We start from the raw sequence: 25,463 nt of genomic DNA on the forward strand, positions 1-25,463 counted from the left end.
TGGGTGCCTGAGGGTCATCTCCGGAGATTAGCCACTTCAGCCTGCCCACCCACCGGCAGACCACCCTCACCCTGTCCCCAGTTCCAGTCTCGTCACAGTGCTTGGCTGTGGCGTGAAGTCCGGGATTGTCATCAACATCGGGCCTCTGGGGATGAGGCTTCTCAGCCGGGCTCCTTCTGTCTAAGGATCAGGGAATGTCAGGAACATGTTGTCCCTCTCCCCTCTCCTCCCCTCCTCTCTCCCTCCCTCCCCCTCCTCTCTCACTCATACACACACACACACACACACACACACACACAGCGCCACGGTCATGGTGCTCACCCGGACAGGAGGCTCTGCGATCTGGGCCGCCCTTCCGTTTTTGCAAGGACATGGCCCGTTTTCTCAGCGGTGAGGCTCCCTCAGCCTGCTTCCCACCACACTGAGGTTATGGGGCCCCAAGTGGAAAGACTCTCTTCACACGTGTGCCCTGTAGTCCTTCATGGTGTGATTCCTTGAAAGCTCTCGTGGGTGTCCGTATCAGATAACCATTCCCTCCTTTAGACACAGCCCGGTCCAGCAGCATATTGTCTCTGGTGGGAAGGGTCTGCGAGGCCCTGCCTGCAGCCTCGCTGCCTTCTCAAGAGGAGGCCCCAGACCCTTGGTGGGGTCTGCATTCTGAGGTCACACCTGCTGATATCCCTGGATTTGACCTCCTCCTGCAGGAGAAGCTGAGGGTGAGGAACCAGTTTTCTCAGGGTCCAACCCAGCAAGGCTTTTAAATTGGACAGATTTTCTCTAATCCTACTTGGGAACCCCCGCCTCCCAGACTTCCCAGAGCAGCCACAAGTCTGTTTAGGAATCCCAGCTGCATCTGCAGGCTCACCCAGCACCCAGGATGCTGCACTTCCCCCAGGCAGCAGGCCTGAGGCCATCCTGTAGGCTGGAGCACAATGCAGCCTGTCTCCAACCTCTGGTGGCATTTTCCTCACTGTCCCTCCCACCTCCACTGCAGCCACGTCCCCGCCCGCCTCGGCCAGCTGGCTGGTTCCGTGCCTGCGCTGTACGGTGGTTACTTTCTTGGCAGTACTGGATGCTAGCTCTGTTTTTCTTATCTGCTGTTGCCGAAAGCTCACTGGTTTGAGAAAACCACTATTTTGCGACTTCTCACACTTAGGTGGTTCAGGACCATGGACAGAGCACCACACAGCTCCTGGAGTGGAGCTAGAGCTGCCAGGATTGCTGAAGGCCTCAGCGCCGTTCAGATAGGCATCACTTACCCTGGTTCTGTCAGTTACAGTGACCGGGACACGGATTGCATCTGGAGACCAGCTGCCAGGCTGGCGGTGCATGTGGGGAAGTGCTGTGAGCTCAGTGGCTGCCTCTGCAAAGTGGGGACAGTCCTCGTCGTTGCCACTCCATCCCTGTGAGCTTGCAGCGGGTTAGTACCTAAGTACATCAGAGCAGCCCCAGCCACAGTGAGCCCAGCATTGCTCTGAAATTTAAAGCCAGTTTTTAAAATAGACGTGCAAGCCCCATGAGAGCCAAGCACAACGCTCACTGTAATTGAGGTCTGCACTGTGGCGGTGGGCCGGTCGGTGAGAAACGATCATAAACAGGTGATCCGCTTGCTCGTGTTCCAAACTGGCATCTGAAGGACAGACCGGGGGTGTGTGGTGACATTTCGCTGTGCGGTGTTGCCCTGGGTTACATGGGATCAAAGAGACTTAGTCAGGAGGAGAGCTGCCCGCCATGTGTCCCAGGCAGAGAGCCTCCGGGCTCTGTCACCTTCCAGCTCCTGGGACCAGGGCCTCCTAGTTTTCAGCAAGTAAGATGAGCTGCTCCTAGGGTTCTCTGCTTTCGCGGCCCTTCGAGTGGAAAGTGTGTGTGTTTGGGAGGAGGGGAGCTTGGGGGCTTGGTCGGAGTCAGTAGGGAGCTGTTCTGGTTGCATCGGTAGAAATTTGTCCCAAGGGGGGGGACAGTGGGCTCACCCCCTCCCCTCAGCACTTTGGGGGACCCTGTGTTCAGAGCGGAGGTGCACAGTGGCAGGGAGCTGGGCCCTTTTGCTTTGGGATGAGTCCGGGACTCGGAAGAGGCGTGGCTGTGTGTCTGCATGGCAGGGCATCTCCTTGCTCCCGGAACGCAAGGACATGCTGGTGAGAGGCCGCTCTCAGCGCGGCACCAGCGCACGAACCAGGCTGGGCCCCGGGACAGTGGACCCCCTGCTTGGGCACTCGGGCCATCCCCAGCCACTGGCCCCCTAACCCAGGGACACTCAGGCAGGGTTGGGTGAAAGTAGGTGGGGACCACGTGAAACTAAGTGTCTCTGGTGTCACAATGCAGTGGTTTAACTCTGGGCATCTCCCTAAGACTCTAACATTCTGTGATCCTCACTTGGTACAAACACTCTTTCAAAAAAAAATCAGTGTTCAGAATTACTTGAAGCAACTTTTAAAAAAAACAAAACTGGGAGCAGAAGCTAACGTGTTTCCATCCACAGACGCTGTCTCCTGAGTGTACAGTGGGACCTCTGATTACAAAGCTCTGGCTCACAGTCCCTGAAGCCCCCACTGCGTGCCTCTCACCAGGCTGTTTGGGATGGGCTCTTTCTGCAGCAGGTGGAGAGGCACTGCGTGGCCTGCCAGCTCCTCCAGGTGTGCTGGCTCTCCCCGGGTTACAGGCCCCCATGGGCAGGTGAAGAAGGAGCATCCTGAGATCAGGGAGCCTGGGTACGACCTCCACAGGCCGGGCTCTTGGGACCAGCCGTCGGGACCACGTGTCAGTGCACGGCTGCCATCCACGTGAGAGCACGGGGATCCCGGGCGGCCCAGCTGTGGGAGACCCAGCGCCTGCGGTGCCCGCGCTGGCCTCTGGTGACTGGGCCGCAGGCCGCAGACACGACGCCTGCCTGTACCCGGCCCGCACCCCTTTCGGGTTGACGTGAATTGCATGCAGACAGTGACAACCTGTCGCCAGTATCTTCCAGTGACAAGCCATCATTTTTGTCCTTCCCTGGGGAACATCAGGAAGTCTGGTGACAGGCCCAAGGATCCTGCATACCCTGCCATCACCGTGTAACACAGTCCAGGGCCCTGCACAGAACGAGTGGCCCTGTGTGTCTGAGCCGAAGTGACCGACCTGCTAGCTTGTCCGGCCTTCTGGCCGCCTTGACCCCACCCCATTCCTGGAGCTTCTCCGTTACTTTCCAGTTGGGCAGAGTGCCTTGGGGTTTGCTGACATGGAGTTGGGTGCCAGTCTCTTCTCTCACAGTGGGTGCAAAAGACAAGACCTTCTGTCACCACGGAGATGGACGCTCACCAGTCCCTGCGGGGACACCGGGCTAGAGGTAGCTGCCGCATCCTGGTCCCTTTCAGGTTTGGTATTTGTGCTTTGGAAGAAGGAGCTGGTGGGTCAGGACTGCAGGCTTTAGGCCAGGCCCAGGCAGGGACCCACAGTGGTCTCTGTCCACCAGGAGGGCCTAGCAGCCCAGTGCAATGGCATGAATGATGGGGGCGGGATGGCTGGGCCTGGTGCCTCTCTGTGGGACTTGGTCCTGACTGTGACCAGGAGCTGTAACAACTCTGCTGCCCTGCCCTGTTGTGTGTGGGGAGCGAGTGACAGAGTATGACAGGCTCAGAAACGCATCCACGTGTGCTGGCACGCAGGCCGTGCACAGAAAAGCCCTCTCACAGGCCCAGCTCGGCTGCAAGCAGGCAGCTGTGATGTGGAGGCAGGGCAGCCGAGTCTCCGTCTCTGCTGTCTTTGGGGACACCGGGAGGGGGTGGGCAACAAACCCAGTGGGGCCAAGGCTGGGGGCAGAACGCGACTCCTAGGACACCAGTGGCCTTAGGGCCCCGCACACGTTTGCAGCACTTGAACAGTGGGTGCAACCAGAGGGCCCTCCACGGGAGCCTGCGGGAGTTGGTGAAGGTTGTCAAGGCTTGACTGTCTGTCCCCAGGGCAGCTCGTGCCCTGCACCAGGACACAGCAGCCCACTGGAGCCTCCTGGCTGATGTCATCGCCTCCTGTCACCTCCCAGTCAGATGTTTCTGTCCCTCTATCCCTTCAGTAGGACACGCTCCTTGCCCTCCCTGGGCAGAGGCGGCATGTGGTTGTGAGATTTGCCTCTGGTGGTGCCGGCAAGCTGTCCACACGAAGCACTGGGGGGTTCGCTTTGCATTTCAGGTGCGGGGGGGCGCTTTCTGCAGCCCGAGCAGCCCACAGCTCCGGTGGACGTGCAGTGACTGGCCCTGGTGGTGGTGGAAGTCCGTCCTCGCGGGTGGTGAGGAATGAGGGCCCACAGCAGAGCTGGGGTGCGGATTAGACATGCTGAGTTTAGAAACCTGAGCTGTCCTGCTCTGGCCGGTGTGGCTCTGTGGACTGAGCGCTGGCCTGTGAACCAAAGGGACACCCCTACGATTCCCAGTCAGGGCACATACCTGCGTTGTAGGCCAGGTCCCCAGTAGGGGGCGTGCGAGAAGCAACCACACATAGGCGTTCCCCTCTCTTCCTCCCTTCTCTCTCAAATAAATAAAATATTTTAAAAAATAATAATAAAAACCTCAGCAATCCCGCTGGGGGGTGGGGGGGCAGTTGAATGATTCGGCGACTGTGTATTTGTTATCGCACCACCCATGTGGCGGCCGTGACCCATGCACTCTCACTGGTTCACACGGCGGAACTTGTGTCCCTTCGTTTGCCACCAGCCCTGCCCTCCTCCGGCCTGTGCGTACCGTGGGTCCGGCACCATGTTTGCTTTCTAGTGGTTTAGACTCTCAGAAATCAAGCGACGCCCTGCTTTGCCACATGTTTCTTTTTTAACAGTAACAACTCGCACAAAAAGCAATTTACCAGCGGTTCACAGCGAGTTGCTTCAAACTCTTACACGTTCCCCCCAGAAGCAATGTTCACAAGGAGTTCAGAGCCCCCCGCCAGCTCACAGTCTACCCTGTGGCGTTTGCTGTGAGAAACAATGCCGGTCCCGGTCCCTGGTTGGAGCCTAAACTGAAATATCACACTGAATTGCTTGCTTGGCTTTTTCCTGTGTTGTGGTTCCAGAGGGAGCGGGATGAGGAGGTCTGAGGAGGCGGGGCCACACCTGCAGCGCCCCTTCTGCCTCCATCCTGGCAAATTAAGGAGCACTTGTAGTAAGCTTTCTCGGTTGCAGTCGTGGCCTGTGAGTTTGCGTGACCAGTAAGAGGAAGAGTAGGGAGCAGGACCTTCCATCTCCCTTGTGTCACATGGGCAGCAGGGGGGAGACCCCACAGGTGAGAGCTCCACCTGGCCTTGCCTGAGCTAGATGGGCATGAAGCCCCAGTGGGGGAGGAAGTGTGGAGGGGAGGTCGTGGGCCAGGCGGAGTTTGGTGGCCCATGGGCTGCTTCGCCCAGGACAAGGTGGTGGCCTTCTGGGGCCGGGGCTTCAAACCAGAGGGAGTCCTCCTCAGCCATCTAGGGAAGTTTGGCGCAAACATGCTTCGGTGGTGTGTTCGCGTCAAAGTTCCAGCACTTTTCAAGAAGCCCTTCATCTGCTTTCATCAGAAACAGATTTAAGTAAATTCCACGCACTTCATCTGTTAAAGGCCATTACCACATTTGTGGACGGAATTCATCTTTAGTGAATTCAAAGTCTGGCACAAAAACCTGTAAAGTGAAATGTTCTCATTTGCAAATATCGCACGGTAAGAATATAGTTAACGTCTTGTTTTTAGAAAAGGGAATTTAGCTCTGTGTCTGTGTGTGGTTTTTTTTTAATAAAACGTGCCTGTGGGCATGCCACGTGTGCTCAGGAGAGGAAAGGTGTGATGGGCGTGGAACACATGGGGGTCGTGGGGCAGCTGTTAGTGCTCAGCTTCTCAAGGTCATCGTTCTACACCCACACCCACACCGAAGGGGTTGGCTGATGTTGCATATATCATAATATTCAATGCGGGGGAAACAAACCACCAAGCTAAAAATAAGTGTTATTTCCATTTGAGACAGCGAAGTCTTAGATGAAAGTTTAAAACTTTTAAAATTACCTATGTGCTCACTTTAAAAAATCCCACTTAGTCACATTTGGCTCCTTTTCCTCACAGGGCATGCTGCTGAAGCGAAGTGGCAAGTCACTGAACAAAGAGTGGAAGAAGAAGTACGTCACCCTGTGTGACAATGGCGTGCTGACCTATCACCCCAGCTTGCACGTGAGTATCGCCCCTCGGAGCCCTTCGCAGGCCCCTGCTCCCTCCAGACGGCGTGCGTGGGGGCAGGAGGTGCTAACCGCACTCTCTGAAGGTCACATCCTGCTCCGGCGTGCCATGAGTGATATACCCCTCACTCTGCGAGACCCTGTGTCTCGCCCTCCCTAACCGCCAGCCAGTGGCGCTCTCGTCAGTGCTACAGAGAATTTCACTAGAAGGCGCCAATGAAGTAAAATTTTAAAGGAGTGAAAAGACAGGTACTAGCAATAAAAGAGAAAGGAGGGAAGAGACCACCCATCTGAAAACCTGGAGGGGGGGATGTGATTGCCTAGGAACCCAGCTGAGGGCAAGACCAGGAAGCTAGACGCGCTCCTGACTGGGTGTTTGTCGTGGAGCACAAGCGCACGTGGTTCGTGGGGGAGGAGGGGCTTTCTCCTCTGGGTGTGGGCCCGCTGTTCCATCGGTGGCTTAGGTGAGATGGATGAAAAACAACCCATCTCATCGCTGGGGGGCTGCGGACCCTGCAGCCACACCCAGTTTCTCTAGAAAGCCCTGATGCACTCTGAACACGGGGTGTCGGTTCCCCGGCAACACATCCCACGCCGCTTGCATGTTTGGTCGGTCTCGATGCAGAGCAATGTACAGATTTGAATGTGTAATGTTCGCTGGTCAGCTGGCTATTTCACTGTGTTAAGCTTTTAATTTAAAAATTCAAATACTTTTTTGAAATTGCAGTTATTGACAAGACATTAGAAGTAAACGTATTGAAGAAAATGAAAATTACCCCCAGAGAACCGCCTAGAGAACATAACTGCCAGCATTTTGGGGGTACCCTCCTAGCTGCTGCGTGCCTCTCCTTCTGCTGCGTGCGGTCCCTCCCCGGGGAGTGCTGCCTGTGGTCCCCTGGCCTGGACAGTGACAGAATGTGCCACCTTCCGTGTCCACAAATCAGTAGGCTGCGCACCTCCAGCCTTAAAGGTTACAGCGGGCCTGTGCTGCAGAGGTGCCCCGGCTGACTGGACACTGTCTCCAGAGGGGACACTGGGCACATAAGTCACTTTGCATTGTTTTTATTGAGCAACTAGTTGGCGTCTAGTGCTCACCTCTGGGCCCGTCTGTCCCCCTTTCGGTGGGACAGACTCCCAGCAGTCGGCCTCACGGGTGGAAGAGCATTGTGCTTTGATGGCGTGGGGATTACATCACCGAATTCCTGGGGAGAATATCGGTGTGTCTCCTCTGGCACTGCATCAGGGGGCTTCCCCCCGCCCCATGAACATCCACCTTAAAAATAAAGTATATGTCCCCAGCACGACAGGGGACAAGCGGCGTCCCAGCTGCAGGGCACCACCCTCTGGTATTAGAGCCGTGTGAGCCACCAGGGGCTTTGTCGGCACCACTGGCCTATTCCTGGCGTTGGTGGGAGCACCTCCTGGATCAGAGTTCTTGACTGTGCATTTCGGGTGATTTGGGGACCCGAGTCAGGTGGCTGCTCCAGGTGGCCTCCCAATCAGAGATGTAGCGCCCATCCCAGGAGGCCGGCCTGAGGCCAGTGCCGCCCACCCCCCCCCCTTCCCACCCAAGGCTGCCTTCAGGCCCCGAGGCCCCAGTGCAGTGCAGTCTTCACCGGGCACTTGCCCCAGCGCTGCTCCAGCCTAGGGGAGGCTGCCCTTCTCCTTGGCTTAGTTCTTCCCGAGACCCCAAGAAAGCGAGACCTTGATTACTGACCTGGCTGCTCGATGTCCTTTGGAGAGAGAACTGGAACCAAAATATCCTTCCTGATGGGCTCACTGAGCAGCTAAAAGGGAGGTCTGGTTGATGAACCCTTTTAGGCACCCGACCCCTACCGGCCGAGCTCGATCCTGCCAAAGGGACCTTGACTGCCCGTTGCCGAGGAGAAAAACGGGAACGGTGGTGTGGCTCAGAAGACTCCAGTGGGTGGGCAGGAGTCTGCTTGATTTTCATCCCGATGTCTGGGCTGTATAATCGCAATCAGTGCTTCAGAACTCTCCCACACGAGCCTTGCCTTGTGACGCCCTCGTTTTTGCCGGGTCCGTCCCTTTCTCACGCATGTGTGTGGATGTTATTGGAACACGAGGAAAGAGCACTGTGGGGCTTTGTTATGTAACCATGTCCAGCAAGTGCCCGTGCCGCTTCAAAGCGCAGCTCAGTCCATGCCAGAGGTCCTGGGCCCCAGAACTGTGGATACAGGTGCACAGCCCCCTAGGTTGCAGCTGAATCCGGAACGGTTGGACCTTCTCGAGCACTTACAGACGGCATGGCCTTTGTTGTCTCCCTTCATCAGTACTGTTCCGCACCTGAGCTTCGGAGGGGAGCTTGGAGGGACAGTGAGCCCCAGGTGCCTTCTCTGACCGGTGCCGGGAGAGGGGCTTTCCGGGCCAACTTGTTGGGCTGCTGTAGTTCCTGACAGCAGAGTGAGCCTGGGGCCTTTGGTCCGAGCTGCGGACAGGCAGGCCGGGCTTGCTCACAGGCGGAGCCTGGGCTTTCCGGGACGGGAGATCCGAGGACGTGCAGGTGTGTGGTGAACTCACATGCTCACGTTCTACACCTCGAGGCAGGGCCCAACGGTGTCAGCCCAGAAACTATCAAAAGGTGTCAGAACGGGAAGGGATCTCAGTGGAATACCGGTTGCGCTGTAACAGCCACCTTTAGGGTTTCTTCAAGACACATTGTGGCTGAAAAGCCACGAAGGTGAGTTTGTTGGCCACATGCAATGATGATGTAAATGATTAAGTAACTGGAAAGTCTGCCCAGATGGGTGGCTTTGGGTCTCACTGTGGTTGGTCCATCACTGGCCACAGGGCAGAGGTCTGCACTGATCTCAGGTTGCCTGGCCTACAACCTGACTGAGAGCCGAGGCAAAGAACCGGGCTGAGCACTAAGATGGTTTTAGATCACATGTTTACCAGTTGGGGCATCCCTGAGCCAGCTCCCGGTGTATACCACTAAATATCCGTAATTAGATAATTTACTGAAAAGGAAACTGGCATGCTTTTTTGAGGATGGATTCTGCAAGGTGCTACTTTTCTACTGGAGTGGGGGTTGGGGGTTTGAAAGTACCGGGCCTGAGGGCACATAACTTATAGGGTTGAATCCAGTGGGAGGCAGGGCCTGCAACAGCCCTTCGAATCTGGCGCATCCGTGTGGCTCTCTCTGAGTCGGCACAGACGCGTGGTCCCTGGGCATGCGTGTGCTGTTCAGAGGCCCCGTTAGGCTGGACCCTGACTCCAGCACCAGCCACCTCCAACACGGCGATCGCGTGACGCCCAGGATGCTGGGGTCTCCGCAGGAAGATTGGAGGGAGAGTGAATGATGGAATTGCGTTTGTATGGAAACAGTAATAAGGCTGACTGGCCAGGGCACTTTATCGTCTTAGTGAGACCCCTTTCCTGTGGCCCCGACTGAAGTTCGAGGTGCTCCAAGGGTTACTGGCCCCTGTAAGACCGGCCTTCCTCGGGGGGCTGACCTGGGTGGTTCCTGCCAAGTCAGCCAAATTAAATTCCTGAGTGAGCGTCCCAGCCAGTTCCCAGACAGACCGCAGGGAGGGCGGAGAGTGTACTGAGACAGATGTGGACTTTGCAGCTGGAGGTCAGAGTGAGCCCCGCTCCTCCCATCACTCCCGGCAGCGCGGGTTGGTTAGGAGAAGATGCCAGGGCAGCAGGGCTGTAGCTGCCACTCTCTTTGGCCCCCATGGGAGCCAGAAGCTAACACCCCTTGGAAGGATGTTGGAACGTCGTCCTGGTCCTGTCTGCTGTTCGGGGAGCAGGTACAGCTCCTCTTCCCACGGGCGTTCCCAGAAGTGCTTGTGTAACAGTAGGTCGCCCCCTGGACACCAGCCATGCTGCTCTGCCCCCAGGCAGGCGCTGGCAGGAGACAAACCCGGGCTGGTCACAGAACAAGCGGTTGCCGGTGTGGGGCCCCAGCTGTGCACTGTGCTTGTGGCATTTCAGCAGGGTGACGTGCTCTTTGAAACTGTGCCTCAGAACCAGGCTGCTGGTCATGAATTGGGGCCATGGGACTCTACAACACCCGGCGGGGCTAGTGTGAGGCTGGCAGGCGCCTGCACTGCCTCCGTGGACCATAGGCAGGGTTCTGTGAGCACAAGTTGGTGAGCGAGGGACCTTGGCTGGGTGGCGGCCCTGAGTTGTTACTTCCCATTGGTCACCCTTGCTTCAGACTTCTGTTCTTCACATCCTCTCCCTGAGCACCATCCCCCCTCCCCCCATTTCCCAGCCCTCATGGCCTGCCCAGCTCCGTGGCCTCACCTCTGGGAGTGTCTTTCTGTGGTTCGTCCCCCAGCCCTAAATGCAGCTCCTGCAGATTGTTCAGGGGACCACAGCCCTGGGCCCTCTGGCCTACAGCTCGGCCTGTGTCACTTCTTGATCTCAGGCTTCCCCAGACCTCCCCCACACCAGAGAGGGAAGTTGTTGAAGGGATCTTGGAGCCTCTGGCATGCATCCTGCCGGTGAGGCCCTTACAGGGCCCTCGGGGTGAAGACACCCTCTGTGTGCAATAGGGCGGGATTGCCTGTGTGTGGTCAGATCAGAGCAAGTAACAGTTTCTCTGGAAATCAGAGTGAAACCAGACGGAGTGTTGCCTCAGCCCAGACTGAGAAAGTTCTCTGAAAGTCAGAAACAAGCCCCAGATGTGCTCCCTCTGTGTTCTACGAAGCCTTAACCTGCCGTCCCCCACTGCCACGTGTCCTAGCCTGCTTCATCCTCTCCCCGAAGGCTCAGGAGCCCTTACCGGTGGCTGCCTCGGGTCGGCCGCATCCCCTACCTGCTGCATTCAAGGTCAAGCGGAGGAGACATGGACACAGGAGGAAGGCGTGATAGTGGCTTTCAGGCCTAGGTGTTAAAGATCAGTGGTTCCTACGGTGGGCGCCCACAACAGCCATGGGGTCCGGTGGTGGAGACATGGTCACAGAGCACTCCAGTGATGCCGGGGGAGGGAGCGTAGGGAAGGGGGCTCAGACAGTCTGCAGGTCCTCGGCATTGTGTCTCTAACCGAATGTGTTTGTCAGCTCGTCTTCGCTGTGTACGAAGGTTGGAGCGTGCCAAGGAAGTTCAGCTCACAGGTTCATCCCCTTCTGCATACGGTGAGGCCTCTCCTTCCGGGTGTGGTGCATTTGGAGGACCTTGAGAGCCAGCGGGACAGAGCCTGGACACCTGGAGAAGGAGTCCTTCCACCAGTGGGGAGTTGGATGGCACTGTCTTGTATAAGGTCACTTCGGACTCTTCAAGAGTATGTGGCTCTTCTAAGGGAAGCCTGTCCCGAGGTCAGCACTGTTGAGAGGACTGGTCACATAGTCAGATGAAGACTTAGCAGAAAAACCCCCTTCTCTTGGTTCATCCTTCTCAACATGCTGATAATAGATTAAATAAAACCTGTCACCCAGTTCAGATGACAGGTGGAAAGCTCAACCCAAATACTGAAGACACTCCAAGTAGGGTGACAGCTGTCCCGTTTGCACAGAACTGAGGGGGCCCAGGGCGCAGGATTCTCAGGGCTAAGAATCAGGCTGCCTGGCACAAATCGGCCGCCTGCCCTCCAGGACAGACCTGCTTCCCTGGCCGGTCTTGGCAGTTTGCAAAGACGACCTGGAACATGTAAACGAGACTACCATAGTGAAAGGCAAGACTCGCGATGTTGCTCTGTGGTCTCTATTTTTGCTTCTCTGGAAAGTTACACATGTGCGAGCCCTGAGTGCCTAATTTTGTGTGTGGGGGGGGAGGAATATATAAGCGTCTTGTGGTTTTAGGATACTTGGCTGGGCCTCAGTCAGGCTGGGCGAAGGGCAGCCTGTTCTGTGGACTTAAATATGAGCCTCAGGGAGCACCATGATGGAAAAGCAGAGGGATAATGAGAAAGAACTTGGGCCTTGGAGCTTCGCAGCATCACCGCCCGTTCATCTTCCATGTCAAGAGCAGCTGCCTGGAGCACGGCCCACCTTCCTGCTGACAAAGGTGTGCACGATGGGATTCCCAAGTACACCTGTAGGGCTCAGCTCGTGGCCATGGTCCAGCCAAGGACTCTCTGGAGCCCTGGCCAGCTGTCCCACGCATCCTTGGAGGGACATGTGGCAGAGAGAACAGCCTGCCTGGCTGACACGTTCTTCCCAGTCTCCATTGCCCGAGTTGGAAACAGCTGTGACGCTGTTGTTCCTCCCTGACTTTCCTCCTTACAGGACGCTCATTTCACACACACCCATCCGTCCGGCTCCACGAGGCCTTGGGTCCCGCCTGCTGTTGATGGTTGGCTGGTGGTTTTCACACCACCAGAGTCAAACTCGGACTCCATAAATTGTCATTAGAGTGCTGACTGCAGTGTGTTTCTAGTTTGAACATCTAATAGAAAATCCATTTCATTAGCGGTGCGGAGATAGCAAAACCAGTGACTCCTAAGTCGGTGTTCTTCTGAAAAGAAGTGATTCGAGGGAAGAGGGGAGAGAGGCCTGGGCTGTGAGAACAGCTCTTGTCTGTGCCCGCTGCTGGCAATCTTTCAAAGCGCACACAGTTCCCCCGTGAGATAAGGACGTCTTGCTCCTCCAAGGCAGAGGGGTCACTCAATCTGTGGCAAGTACTCCAGCCAGCTGCACATGCCTGCTCAGGTGGACCTCGAGCATGTGGAAGTGGTGGACATTGAGCTGCCCTGGAAGACACCCTTCCTCCGTCTCCCCGGAACCTTGCAGAAGTCACAGCAGCGCGAGTCCAGACAACTGGACAGACAGATTCACGCAGCTGTCCGGATGCAGCTGCCATCAGTGAGCCTGGTCTGTGACCCGCCCTTGCGGAAAGCGTCCTTCAATCCAGGAGGGACCATGCGACCTTGTTTCTTGTCCTGCGCCGCAGCACTGGGGGCTGCGCTCTGGCCCTTCCTGTCTGGCTTCCAGCATTTGCAGGCTGCGGTCCGGGCAGGCCTTCACACCCTTCCTCCGAGAGAGGTGCTCCCGCTGCCCTGGCTCCTAGGCGCCTCCCTTGTGTGTGCTGCCCTGCCTGTTGTAGCCTCTCAGAGGGCGAGGACTGTGTCCCACTCCCCAGCATTCGCCCAGGGCTTGTGTGGGCGTGACCCCCAGGCCAGCCCTTGTGGGTCCCTGGAATGCAGTCACGTGACTCCTGCATTGTCTTAGAACCTCACCATGGATGGTCCTGGCTGTGCTTTGAAATTTCCGGTGAGATTGGGACCAAGAAAACCAACCATTGGCACAGCTAGACCTCTCTAAGTTTAGGTCAGTTCACGTCAGCATGGGGGGAAAGGCACTGGAGCGGTCTAGAAATCCCCCACAACTGCCGGCATCCCAACAAAATCCATTTAAGGGTCTGCGTATTAGGGAAATATGTCGGTACCAAGAAGCAGAGACCCGGTGCGCTCTGGCAGCCAGCACACCGTCTGTTCCCGAGTGCGTGCCTGTTGAAGGTGAGGGGATGGGCTTGCACAGTGCTCGCCACACCACGCCTGGGACCTGTCCAAGCGTTTCCCAGACTGACAGGTGTCTTGGCTCGGGGCAGGCAGAAGATCCCCAGATTGTCTCCTGCTCTTGGGACCAAAGCCAGGTGTTGTTGAGGTTGGGACAAAAGCTTGTATCCTGGAGTCAGCAAGCATCCCCGCTTTTCCAGAAACAACGGCAGTCTGGTGGCACCCAGACGGGCCAGCTTCTTGGGCTGACTGGGCCTTCCCGGCCAGGGGTGCAGGCGTCCCCAGGAGGAGTGTAGTGTGTGGGTCTTGTCTGCTTCAAATTGGACTTAATGCTCCACCTTTTTTCAGGAAAGGCTTTGCCTCGCTTACAAGGGACAGGTGATGAGTAAGTGTTTATAAACACACCCCTGTGAGGTCACGTGGGAACACGGGCCTCCAGGTTTACACACGGAGCTGTGGGCGGGCCTGGGTCTTTGCTTGTCTTCCGCAGGGGAGGAGATGCAGGTGTGCCGGGTCTCTGTGGCCGCAGTGCGGCTCCCCAGGTGTCCGTCAGCTCTTCTCTGGGAGGTTCCTTCTGGTGCGCTGGTGGAGGGGCCCGGTCTGGGCACTGCCCTGCCCCACCCTGGTGGCCTGGAGGGTGCACAGTGGAGCTCCGGGGTTGCTGGGCTGGCTACCTCCTTCCTGGGGACTCACCCAGGGTGGTCTCCCAAGCCCTGGCTCTCCTGAGCCCTCAGACCCGCAAGCACGCGTGCCCATCCGCCTGACAGAGCAGCAGTTCTCCCTCTGGTTCTCCTCCTCATTGGTGTTCTCGGTGTGCGAAGGAAAGACCTGCAAGTGGGGAGGAGCTGAAGGTTGTCAGCGCTCTTTTGTCGTCGTTGGGTTTTCTGGTTTTATTTTTCAGTCGTGGTGAAATTCACACAACACGCAATGGTGCAGTTTGCCATCCCGGCCACTTTTAAGTGTGCGGCTCGGGAGTGGTGAGTGCTTTCGCACTGTCGACCACCCATTCTCCAGGGCTGCTTCATCTCGCAAACCGGAAACTCTATTCCCGTCAACCTCGGAGTCCCCCTCCCCTGCCACCCACCCATCTGCTTTCTGTCTCCATGAAGTGACCCCCTCAGTGCCTCCTGTGAGTGGAATCACGCAGCATCGCCTTTTGGGGACTGACCGACTTCGCTGAGCACGGTGTCGTCAGGGTTCACCCTTGTGGCCAGGCCTTTGAGGCTGAGCAATAGCCCACTGTCTGGACGGACCACGTTTTGTGTGTGCCCATCTGTCTGTGGATGTGCAGACCTCTCTGGAGCTTGAGTTTGCATGTAAGAAGCGGGGCGTGGGAGAACTGCAGAGGACGGCTGGAGCTGAGAGACGCGTAGCCTAAAGCAGGGCCCTGACTGAGAGGAGCCGCAGGGTCCGTGGAGGGTTAGTAACCTAAACGGTGGTCTGGAACCCACAGGAATGAAAACACCCACCCAGCACTGCTCACACGGCTCTCCCTGTGTTCGCCCGGTGCCCCTGTTGGGGTGGGGGCGGGGAATGTCCCTTCCTGAGCTTTGGGTCCCTGGGAAATAATGTGGGCATTGATCCAACCAGTTTCAGAGAGCAGCGAATCACTCCTCAAATGTATCAACACAGTCCCCTGGGACGATGCTGCCCGGTGGTACAGGTACTTCCAGGGAATGTCTACAACTTTCATTAGAAAAATGGCTACTAGAAAGCTCATACCTATTATTGCCCAGACACCAAAAAGTTAGGCTCTCTATCAAAGGCTTGTGTCTGCCTAAAGAACTCATGGTGTATTTTACGCAGCCCTGACGGTTTGCAGTGTTTCGGATTTGCCAGCAATGGGACCAGACTGTTGTGTGAGTGGCCTCGATAACACAGTGTGTTCGTAAACAGGGCGAGACCAGGCAGAACAAATTCTCTACGTGTCTCTGTGCGAATGAAACAACCAGTTAGATTTTACCTACCATACGTTTTCTACATCGAAAAATTCTTCTGTCTTCTCATTTTCTGAACTAAAAAAAAAGGTACGTGTGTATGTGTCTATGAATAGACACGTTTCACCTGGTAGGATGGATTTGAGGACTTGAGTCTTTAACCCTCTAAGCAGTGTTGTTGGGACACCGTCGTATCAGCCTGGTGTTTCTCCCTTTGTGCCCAATATGTAGCATTTGGTTTCCCATTTGGGGGCCTTCTGAGTCTTAGCAGTGTGGCCGGGAATTCTTGCAAAAGGTAAATAAATCAAAACCGTCCATCGTTTTCCCTGACAGCGAGTCACTCCCGGGAACATCAGTGGGAGAGACTGGACGTGGGAGGTAATGAGGGAATGTTCCTCCACGTCTGCTAAGAAATTGAATCCCATAATTGTATTTTATAAATATTTTCCTCTCTGGCTCATAACCTGATTGCCAGCTTGTTGCTGAGGTCTTGCGAGGCAGAGAGAGGTGGTGGCGGGGCAGCCCCTTCTCAGGTGTGCCTGTGGCCCCAAATGGAAACGAATCAAGGTGCGATTTATGTTCATTAAGGGCTTGTCAAAACTGAAAAATTTTCTAATCAACAGCAATCTAGCCGGGCCCCCTCGATGGCTGGGAGGGCCGCCTCCTCGGATCGGCTATTTGCCTGTTACAACTCTAGGCTAAAATCCGCTGATGATTACATTAGGCTAAGCTGCGAAGTAAATGAACCGTGTCTTATTTAGGTGCCGCGAGCCTCGGTGTAGCCCTGCCCCGCAGGGCACTTGATAGCGCTTTATGGCTTTAAAATTAGTGTAGCTTCCCGTCTGCTGCAGGGCGCTGCCTGTTCTGCCTTTGAACTCAATAAGCAAAGGCAAGGGGCCTTTTGTTTTCCCCCTTCCTCTGGCTCCCTCGCATTTGAGCAATTTTGTGTGTTTGCATCTTTTCCAGACGGCATTCTGCAATAAAAATGTCTGACTACTGAGCACATGCCTCCCCCACCAAAAAAAGGAAAAGAAAAAAAATGGAAGAGGGGGAGGAAAAGAAGAGAAAGTGGAAAATGTCATACGTTGGCAGAGGACAATTTTTTCCTACGCTGCAAAATGCGAAACAGCTCTGCGGGCCGCCCCAATGGCCTGTCAGGTCAGAATTGCCACCCTGAGTGGGAGTGGCACCTTCCACTCAGGCAGTGCCCACGCAGGGTCAGAGGGCGGCCTTGTCAGTATTTTGATTGGACGAGAGGCGCCACAGCCAACATCTGTTGAGGGCCCAGCGGTCTTTCAAGCCCTTCATATATTATCTCAGTTAATCGGCACAACAGTCCCGCGTGGCAGGGACTGTTTTGGTCCCTATTTTTAAAGCCCTGGACATGGGGAACCCAGATGATGAGGTAAGATGCCCCGAGCACGTAGCTGCTAAAGGATTGAGGTGGGACCCCAGGCGGCCACTCCGAGGCCGTGCTCGGGCCAGGAGGAGGCTGGTTGTGCTTCTGCAGACTTTGTTTAGGACATCAGAACATTCTCTTGTGCAGTGAATTGACTGCTGTTCGTTGGAAATGAGTCTGATTATATTACCATAACCTGCCCCTTGGTGGGCGGCTGCTTTAGGGAAACAGTAACACCTATACAAGCAAAACACGGGGAAAATGATAAGACTTCTGCACAGGCCCGGTAAAGAGGGGTTTAGGTTTTGTGGTGGGCAGAAACGGCAGAGGGAGTTTTCTGATCCTCGACGGGTACTGTGGCGGCGGCGGAGGACGCCTTGTGGTCATCAGTGCTGTGGGGGACAGATGTGTGCACTCTGGCTTAAAATCTGACACCAGGTGCTAGCAGAGTCTTCCCAGGAAACCTCATGTTGTGTAAAGGGCTTCAGAGAGCCTGCTGTTGTTATGGCGATGGCCCCCATCCAACCCAGAATTTCCTAGGTCTCACTCCTGCTCTGAGTTCAAGCCGCAGCTCATCATTGAAACAGCCTCATCACCCAGGAGGGAAGCTGGCGCCTGGAGTCCCTTGCGGTGACGGGCCGCTCATGCCCGCCTCTGGAAGAGGCCCACGGTGGCTAAGGTGACGGGGCTGTCTTCCTGTCTGCCATGGTCATGCTGCGTGGGCTGGGTGTGGACCGCAAATGGTGACATTCGATCCAACCTGAAGCATGAGGAATCTGCCTTGGAGTGGAAGGCTCAGTTTGCTAGGTCAGTCAGGACAGAGAGAATCAAGAAAACAAGAGGTATATTCGACATTCAGTGTGCAATTTTCCGCTCTTTGCTTTATATTACAATAGCCTACCCACCCTGGGCTACTGTAGGACTTCAGCCTGCACTGTAGGAAGCCCAGGGCTGGAGAGAGCGCGCTGGCTGTGGGCACGGGGCTGTCCGTGGTCCGTGCAGCCTGCCATCCACCCCCACGACGCCTCCCAGCCATCTCATACCGAGTCCCTCCCCAGGCCCAGTAACACACTCATTAAGTGAAGCTTCGGGTCTCTGTCAGATGAGACACCTGGTTTGCCAGATTCCTCCTTCCCGTGACAGCCACACATCTGTCACACTGACGAGCATGGACGAGTGCTAGTCAGGTGGTCTCCACGAAGCCCGCTCCGAAGTGACCCCTGGAGTTCCGTTGGCTATCTGGCAAAACGAAATGGTTCCTTTGATGGTTTTCCCTTTGGAGCCGCCTCTCGCCTTGCTGTTGTGACAACCAGTGGTCCTTTGGAGAGAGCGAGACACTGTCGTCTTTGAGATGAGGGAGCTGAAAGGACAGGGCTAGGAGAGTGTCCGGGCCCACCACACTCTCCTAGTGACGTTAGGGTGCCACTTCCCTGGGTCTGCAGCCGTGAGTGAGGCCGCTGTTCTTAGTGGGGAGCGCTGGGCCTGACGGTCCCTTTGAGCGGATGGGACTGTGTGTGTCTTCGCAGGTGAGCGTCCTTGAGAGCAGTATGTGGTGGGGTTTGGGAGTAGCGATGCACCCAACAATGGCTTCTCTTACATCCTTTTTTTTTTTTTTTTTTTTGAGCCCAGAAGTAATGGTTTTTAAAAATAGAACTTACACAAACTGCTGCTTCACCTCTGCACCCGGCCCTTCAGGAAGCCCCGGGAAAATGGGGGGTGGGAGGGGCCGCTCCTTTCTTCTGGGAGCAGACAGACAAATCCGAAGGCCCCGCCTGATGTCTTCGCATTAGGCCCAGCTCAAGACTTACGAAAAATGTTTTCCAGAAGAAACCGTGAGAAGAGTCACATCATTTACCTGTTTTTCGGAGCTCCTTATGCCTGCTTTCATAAAAGGCAGCTGGACGCAGTGTCTGTGGCTGCTTTGCTCGGCTGCAGTGCATCATTTTGGTGATAGTGTATGAGGCAGCCCTCGTCTGATCCAAACGTTTTGTTAGTTGTTAGAGACATAGGCACTCTTGGCTGGCCGTTTCAGGTTGCTGTGTGTGTGCTCCTCGGGCGCGACACCAGAGCTCCTCGTGGGACAGCCTCTTCAAGCCGAGGAAGGCTGTGTGGACTGTGCCACTGCGTTCCTACATTGTTCCCTCTCTGCCGAGTCAGGGTCCCTGCGCCCGTCTCGCGCCTTGACCCATCTTTCATCCACTCAGTTACCGCCTCTGCAGTGTCCTGTGACCAAGGTGCCTCCACGGTGTCGTGTGACCAAGGTGGGCCGGTTTCCCAGGGGCGACACTCTTCTTTATGCTATGTCCATAAATCACGCCTGTGCCCCACCAGTCTTGTCTGAAAGGCCTCTACGCACTTGGGAGGTGTCAGCCCACGAGGGGCGTACAGGTGTTGAAAGTCCTTGTTGCCGCGGGAAAGCTCCAGTTTTACTGTTGGCCACAAATACAGTTTTCAAGAAAATATCTGTCAAATACGTAAGACTGAGTAATTATCGTTAAAGCCTGACGTAGTCATTCATTTAAGTAACAATGGCCCAGCAAAGAGTGGCTAGCTCAGCTTGCAACTCCAAACTTCTGCGGGGGTGCCTTTCCGCGGGTGCCATCAGCACCCCCCTCCCCCGGGCGCAGCAGAAACGCTCTGGACCTTCCAGGTCACTGCCCAGAAAACTGAAAGGACGGGTACTCAAGGATTGAAATTTTTTGGAGTTCTACTTTTGGCAGGGAGGGGATTATTAGGAACATTGGGGGGATGAAACCGCTCTTGCTTGTGTTTAGAGAGCGGTGGCGATGAACACAGTCACGGCGCCCTGCCGGGCCGTGCGCTCTGGGGCCCGCGGTTGTAGTGCCCAGCGCTTCCACACCATCGAAGCACAGCTCGGCACAGCGGGAAGGCAGACAGCATCTTGGAACTGTTTTAGAGTAGTGAACTTAGGGTGCCACCCTCCATCCCCAGCCAGGAGGGTGTCCAGGATCACAGTTTGAAGACTGCTGAGCTCGTGCAAAGAGGGAAAGCCTGGTCGGGTTGACCGTGATAAGAAGATGGAAAGTAAATGCCAGTACATCTCAGATTACATAGGTCCGACACAAATATTACCGACGAATGTGAAACATCCGTATCCCGACATTTGGGTTGGGTGCAGGTCAAAATCAGGATTTACTGGAAAGCCTCATTGGAACAAAGACTTCCATTATTTTTCCCACCACCGAATTGTGAAAATGAGGCATCTCAGTACTTTTCAGAAGTTTGTGTGATCCTGGAGCGAGGTGTGGAGTGCACTGTCTGCCCTTGAAGAGAGGATACTTCCCAAGCGTGCCTGACTCGCAGGGCCAGTCGCTCCATCTGGGCCTTTCAGGTCAGCTTTAAGATCTTGTTCCCACTCTGGGTGCCCTCTGCACACACCGAGCCCGCCATCTGTCACCAGACAGCCACAGGTAACGTGCGGGCGGGAGGCGTGCGAATCAATACCGTGAGGGTACTTTGAGGGGCTGCTCATGGATCGCTGTGTTGGGAGCTGAACTTAAAATGCCAAATGCCCCAGAGCTGACAAAGATGGACTCGCCATTTGCTGAGAGGGGTATAGGCCAGCGCACTTGTAGAAGGTCTGAGACCCCTGAGGCAGGACATCAGCATCTGCCCCTCAGTGGTTTGGGGAAAACACCTGCAGTTTGGGGTTTCGGGTTTTTGGTTTTTGTTTTTAAGCAGCCTCGTGTGGTATTTTGACACAGACATGGGGTCATCCCCTTGCTGGAGCTCAGTGTTACCCAGTTCACGGTCTCTCTTCCTGGTGACACAGAACTGTGAGATTTTAAGACGTTATGCAGCAGCCAGTCAATCAATCCTCCATGTCGGGGACCGGGCACACGGAGGCACTAACGACCCCACGGCCGTCGGTGGCAGCCCAACAGAAGGTGGCAGGCAGCCGAACGCGGAGGGTCTCTGCCGAGCTGTAGCTTGCTAGCCGGTTTCTCTCACTGAAGCTCATTTGCATCTGGGACATCAATTAGCATGTTTGTTGAGGCTAATTGAATGAAACTCAATCATAGCTCTTAATTGCTTGACTATGTGAAAAGAAATCACATTAATGCAGCTAATTAAGTGTACGGCAATAGATGCAACATAATTAGGAGCGGAATGCGAAAAAACAAGGGATGGCGAAGGTGCAGAGCCGGGTGCGCGGGACACGGGGCGGCGGCGCCCGCACAGCCGGACTGGACGGGCCCCTCTGCTCCAGCGCCGGCTTGGAGGGAATAATCTGCGAATAATCTGCGTGATGATCTCGGACAACTTGAGAAAAATGCAAATAGGTTTGCAATTACTACTTTTTCAAGCTGTTGAGGGGCAGGAGATACCACCTCTGGGGGGCCTGGCTCTTGAGTGGGCCCTAGGGACTTGTTAAGTGCTGTTTAAAAGTACTTGGCTTTGAATTACCCTCATGCCTTGTTAAAGGGTTTTTTCCCCTTATTATCTGCGATCAGCATTTTCTACCAGGACCTGGGAGAAGGGTAGTATCTGCCACATTTGCATATCAGAATCAGGCTTGCTGTCTTTATTTTACCAGGGGAGGTCCCTGGCTCAGACCCACCGCTGCACAGCCCACTTCTCAGGGGCAGCACGGCTGAGCGGTTGTCCTTCAGCTCTGCCCGCACCAGGCCCTGGAGAGATGAGAAGGATGAGTCTTTCAAAACACAGGAGGCTCAGTGTTGCTCCTCTCGGGAGAGACTAGAAGCCACAGGCTCGTGCGTCCCTGCCTGCCACCTGTTCCAGCAGCACCGCCTGCGAGGGCTTTCGTGGCGCAGAACGTGCCTTCTGTAAAGTTTTTACAAATTGTAGTGGCTTGAAATATAAAAATGGCCAAATATATGTTCTGGTTTTTTGTTTTGTTTTTTAAATATGCAGCCAGTCCTTGTGACGTTTCAGCACCTGAATAATTCAGGCGGGAGCACAGACCCCGGCTCTGGTGAGCCAGAGATAAATGTGTTCCCTTGGCGCGTTCAGACCTGAAGAGGCAGGCACTTGGTAGATTTCTATAATGATTTTAGATAAAATGTCCTGGTTATTGTATGCTAAAACGTGCCTATTAAAAGAGCGCATGCTGCGGCTTAGTCACTATCTGATTAGCCTCATTTTGGAGCCCATAAGCAATAAATGCTCAATTACACTCCTGTTATTGTATTTTAATTTGTTAAGAATCAGCATTAAAGAAGAAAGTTACAGCAAGTTGATATTTTTAAAGGAGTAACTATACAAGGAGGAATTTGTCATTTACAAGCCTTAACTTTGGTTTTGGAACTTAGCATACTAGTGGCAGGTGTTAATGGAAGTAAGTGAAAGATGCCAAGGAGCAACCTTTTTAAAGGCCCTGACCGCTAGGCTCGCGCTAAGCAGAGGCCACTGTTTCTTCTCTGACGTGCTTCTCCTTCCTGTCCCCACACCCCGAACTCAGTCATGAGTCTGCCTGCGTTTCCTCTGCTCTGCCTTGTCTCGCCGTCTGATTTAATGATAACAGTGTTCTTTACATCTTCGGTCCGTATCCTTTGGAAACCACAGCTTTTCCCGTTGATTATGTTTAGGGGAGTTTTCCAAGCATCTTGATTTCCGTGTGAAGTCTTTGGTTTGTTCCCAGCTGGATCCAGCCTCCTCTGCCCCAAACCCAAAACTTGCCTCCAAGGTGGCCGTGGCTGGCCCCCTGCCCAGAGGACATGGGGGTGACCCTCCGTGAGCCACCCTGCCAGCCAGGGGCACATATGACTGACACCGCTGAGGAAGGCCCAGCTCACCCCTCCCTCTGCAGAGCTCGGCTGAGCTGGCCTGCTCGGTGGTCCCGTCTCTATTTGCCTTCTGCCCCCAGCCTCGGCTTTGTGAGCTGCTGTTCCGCAGTAAGAATTGGCCATTGGAGGTCTGTCCTTAGGAAGCCACTGGAGACCTGGGAGCATCGCTCCTGATGGGCTGGTGCTTGACAAGCCTTCTAGGGTTCTGTAATCTCCATGGGAACGCCTCTCAAAACATGGCCAGGCCCTCACCTGATCGAGTTTCCCATCACCCTCCTTCCTCTGTCAAGAGCCCATCTAACCCCTCCTGAGTCTGGCCTGGCTCCCGGGCAGCCCCGCCTCTAACTGCTTGGGTTTCAGGGTGGGTGGGGTGTCCTCTCCACACTCTGAGGCTCCACACCAAAGACGGCAGGCAGCCCTTCCACGCTCTCTGTCCCAAGACCCCACTTTCAGGCAGGCTCCTTCCCCGGTGTTGGAAGCTTACACTTTGGGGTCCTTTTCATATCAACCCCGTCAGCGAACATCCTGCCTGTCGAGAACCCAGTGACCGCTTCACAGCCCCTCTAACCCACTGGAATGTGGACACTGTCCTGTAACTCAAAGACCCTTCGCCTTCTTCCCAGGAGCCACTGCGGTCCTTCTCTTTGCCGGGCCCCTGAAGCATCCCTGAGACACCTTGGCTGACTCTCCTCCTCCCACAGGCTGGGGTCTCCATGGGGCTTCTAGAACTCACCTAGTGTTCTCTGCATTGGTTGGCTGTTGGTTGGCGGATATGAGCAAACAGCCCATTTTCCAACCACCCAGGGTCTCTTGCAGCCCACAAGCCAGTGTGTTGGCAGTTCTTATAAAATGACCTTGGCCTGAACTTAGTTGCTTCTACAGACTACAAATCAGTGGGGTTCCCCCTTGCATTCTAAAGGGGACCCCCCCCAAGATTCTGCAAGGACAGGATCTGTTCATTCCATTTCCTGTGTAGTCTTACAGCACCTGACGTGCCCTTCACCCATGAGTGTGGAGTAGAACCTGGCCCTTCCTGGTGTGCAGTGTGGATGCAGTGATATGTCCACAGAGACCAGGGGCAAGTCACCGCCTGGGCTTCCTGATAGCTTCTGGTCCTTCCCCTCCACCGTGTGGAGAGCAGCAGGGTACCTCGTGGAGTACAGTGTGCCCCGTGGAGAAGTAGAGTACCCAAGTGCCAAACAGTGCACGCTTCCTTTCAACACCCCGCCGCCCGCGACCTCCACGGTTTCCAGCACCACCCCACTGAGCCCTGACCCATCCTCCCAGTCCCGCAGAAAAGGCGGGACCGTTGCCTTGGGTTTGCACCCGACTTCCCCGCAGGCAGCTTCAGTCTTATTCCAATGGTAAGGACATTGCTGTCTGAGATAGAATGGCTGTTGCTAAACTGCTCCTACTCCATGGAGCCCAGCTTCCCAGTGTGCCATCTAGTCGTCAGTGGTTGAGACAGGATGACGTCTGTCCCTGCTCTTTTCCAGCTGGTCCTCGCCCCCTTTGACAGCAGCATCTACTCTGGCTCCTTGTCTCTCCAGGGCCTGGGCTAGCGCAGGACTCAGGGGCCGGGCTCTGACTGCAGTAGAACAGTGACGCCTGCCCCCCTGTGCCAGACAGATCAAGGCCTTGCTGTTTCCAAAGTGCTTGTCCCGGCAGAAAGGGCGTGGGGTTGCGGCTCCTGATGTCTAACAGAACGTCTTATGCTGGGTGCGGAGAGGCCTCCTTTTTAACCTCTGTTGGGTGTTTAACGTTTGCACAGGATTATATGCAGAACGTCCACGGCAAAGAGATCGATCTTCTGAGAACCACCGTGAAGGTCCCTGGGAAGAGGCCACCCCGAGCCACGTCGGCCTGTGCACCCATCTCCAGCCCCAAAGCCAACGGCCTGTCCAAGGACATGAGCACTTTACACATCTCGCCGAGTCCCGGTAAGCTCACGGCGGACGCGCCAGCAGGCCCCGTGCACTGGTTTCGGCCTACAGCACTGGCTGGGCTATGGGGTTCGTGGGGACGTTGACCGTTGCATTGCAGGCAGAGGTTCAGAAGCCTCATCTCTTTCCTCTGACCCCGCCCCCTACACTGTGGGCTCTGGTTGCCCGCAAACCGGTGACGGCACTCTGAGTCGCCACTGCACAGACCAGACCGAGAGGCTGTCCCTGAGCCGGGTGGCTGCAGGTATGGTGTCACCTCTGAGTGAGGGCGGAACTGTTAAAGTGCTGCAGTGTTGTGTTAACGAACCTGTAGGGGCCAAGTGTACAGAAGTGGAAAAGCCATTTGGAGCAAGATTTAAAGGAAACCAGGGGACCCATGTAAGGTTTAAGTTCTCTCAGCTTTGCGGTGCTACTGGTAGGTCATTCTCTATCACAGAATTAGCTTTCTTTACTCTTTTTAAGGGAGAATTTGCTTTTTAATTCAGCACCAGAGAAAGTCGGTGTGTTCTTGTAATTCAAGGTGTTGAGAAATTCCTGGTCAGCACAAACGGTTCAGAAGTTGCTTTCACTCTGGGCTAAGAGCCTACACCAGTGATGACGCCCCAGCTGTCAGGCTCCACCCATGGGAACCTGCCCCAGGGGAGGTGTGAGCCTCTGGATTGTGCCACACCCACTCCAGCACCTGCAGCTCGGGGACCCTCTGTGCGTCTGTTCTTCTCCAGCAAGAAGCCCTTTCTTCTCTCTGCACCTGTCCAGTCTTCTCAGGATAAAGTTCCGCTCTGCACTGGTTTCTGCCTGTGTCTCTGCCTCCTGAAGGTGCTGTGCTT

At 55.3% G+C, this 25,463-nt stretch overlaps 1 protein-coding gene across 9 annotated transcripts in view; it reads left to right on the top strand.

The window, feature by feature from the left end:
• Nucleotides 1-25,463, top strand: part of AGAP1 (ArfGAP with GTPase domain, ankyrin repeat and PH domain 1) — a 409,905-nt gene that overhangs the window by 255,593 nt on the left and 128,849 nt on the right. For all 9 annotated transcript variants that reach the window (XM_045197998.2, XM_045197999.2, XM_024564316.3 and 6 more), the window contains 2 exons: nt 6,054-6,158; nt 24,465-24,633. In XM_045197998.2, the coding sequence (XP_045053933.2) occupies nt 6,054-6,158; nt 24,465-24,633 (274 nt within the window). The remainder of the gene's footprint in view (nt 1-6,053; nt 6,159-24,464; nt 24,634-25,463) is intronic.

Source organism: Desmodus rotundus, chromosome 2 (assembly GCF_022682495.2).
Source record: "Desmodus rotundus isolate HL8 chromosome 2, HLdesRot8A.1, whole genome shotgun sequence".
Taxonomy (NCBI): Eukaryota; Metazoa; Chordata; class Mammalia; order Chiroptera; family Phyllostomidae; genus Desmodus; species Desmodus rotundus.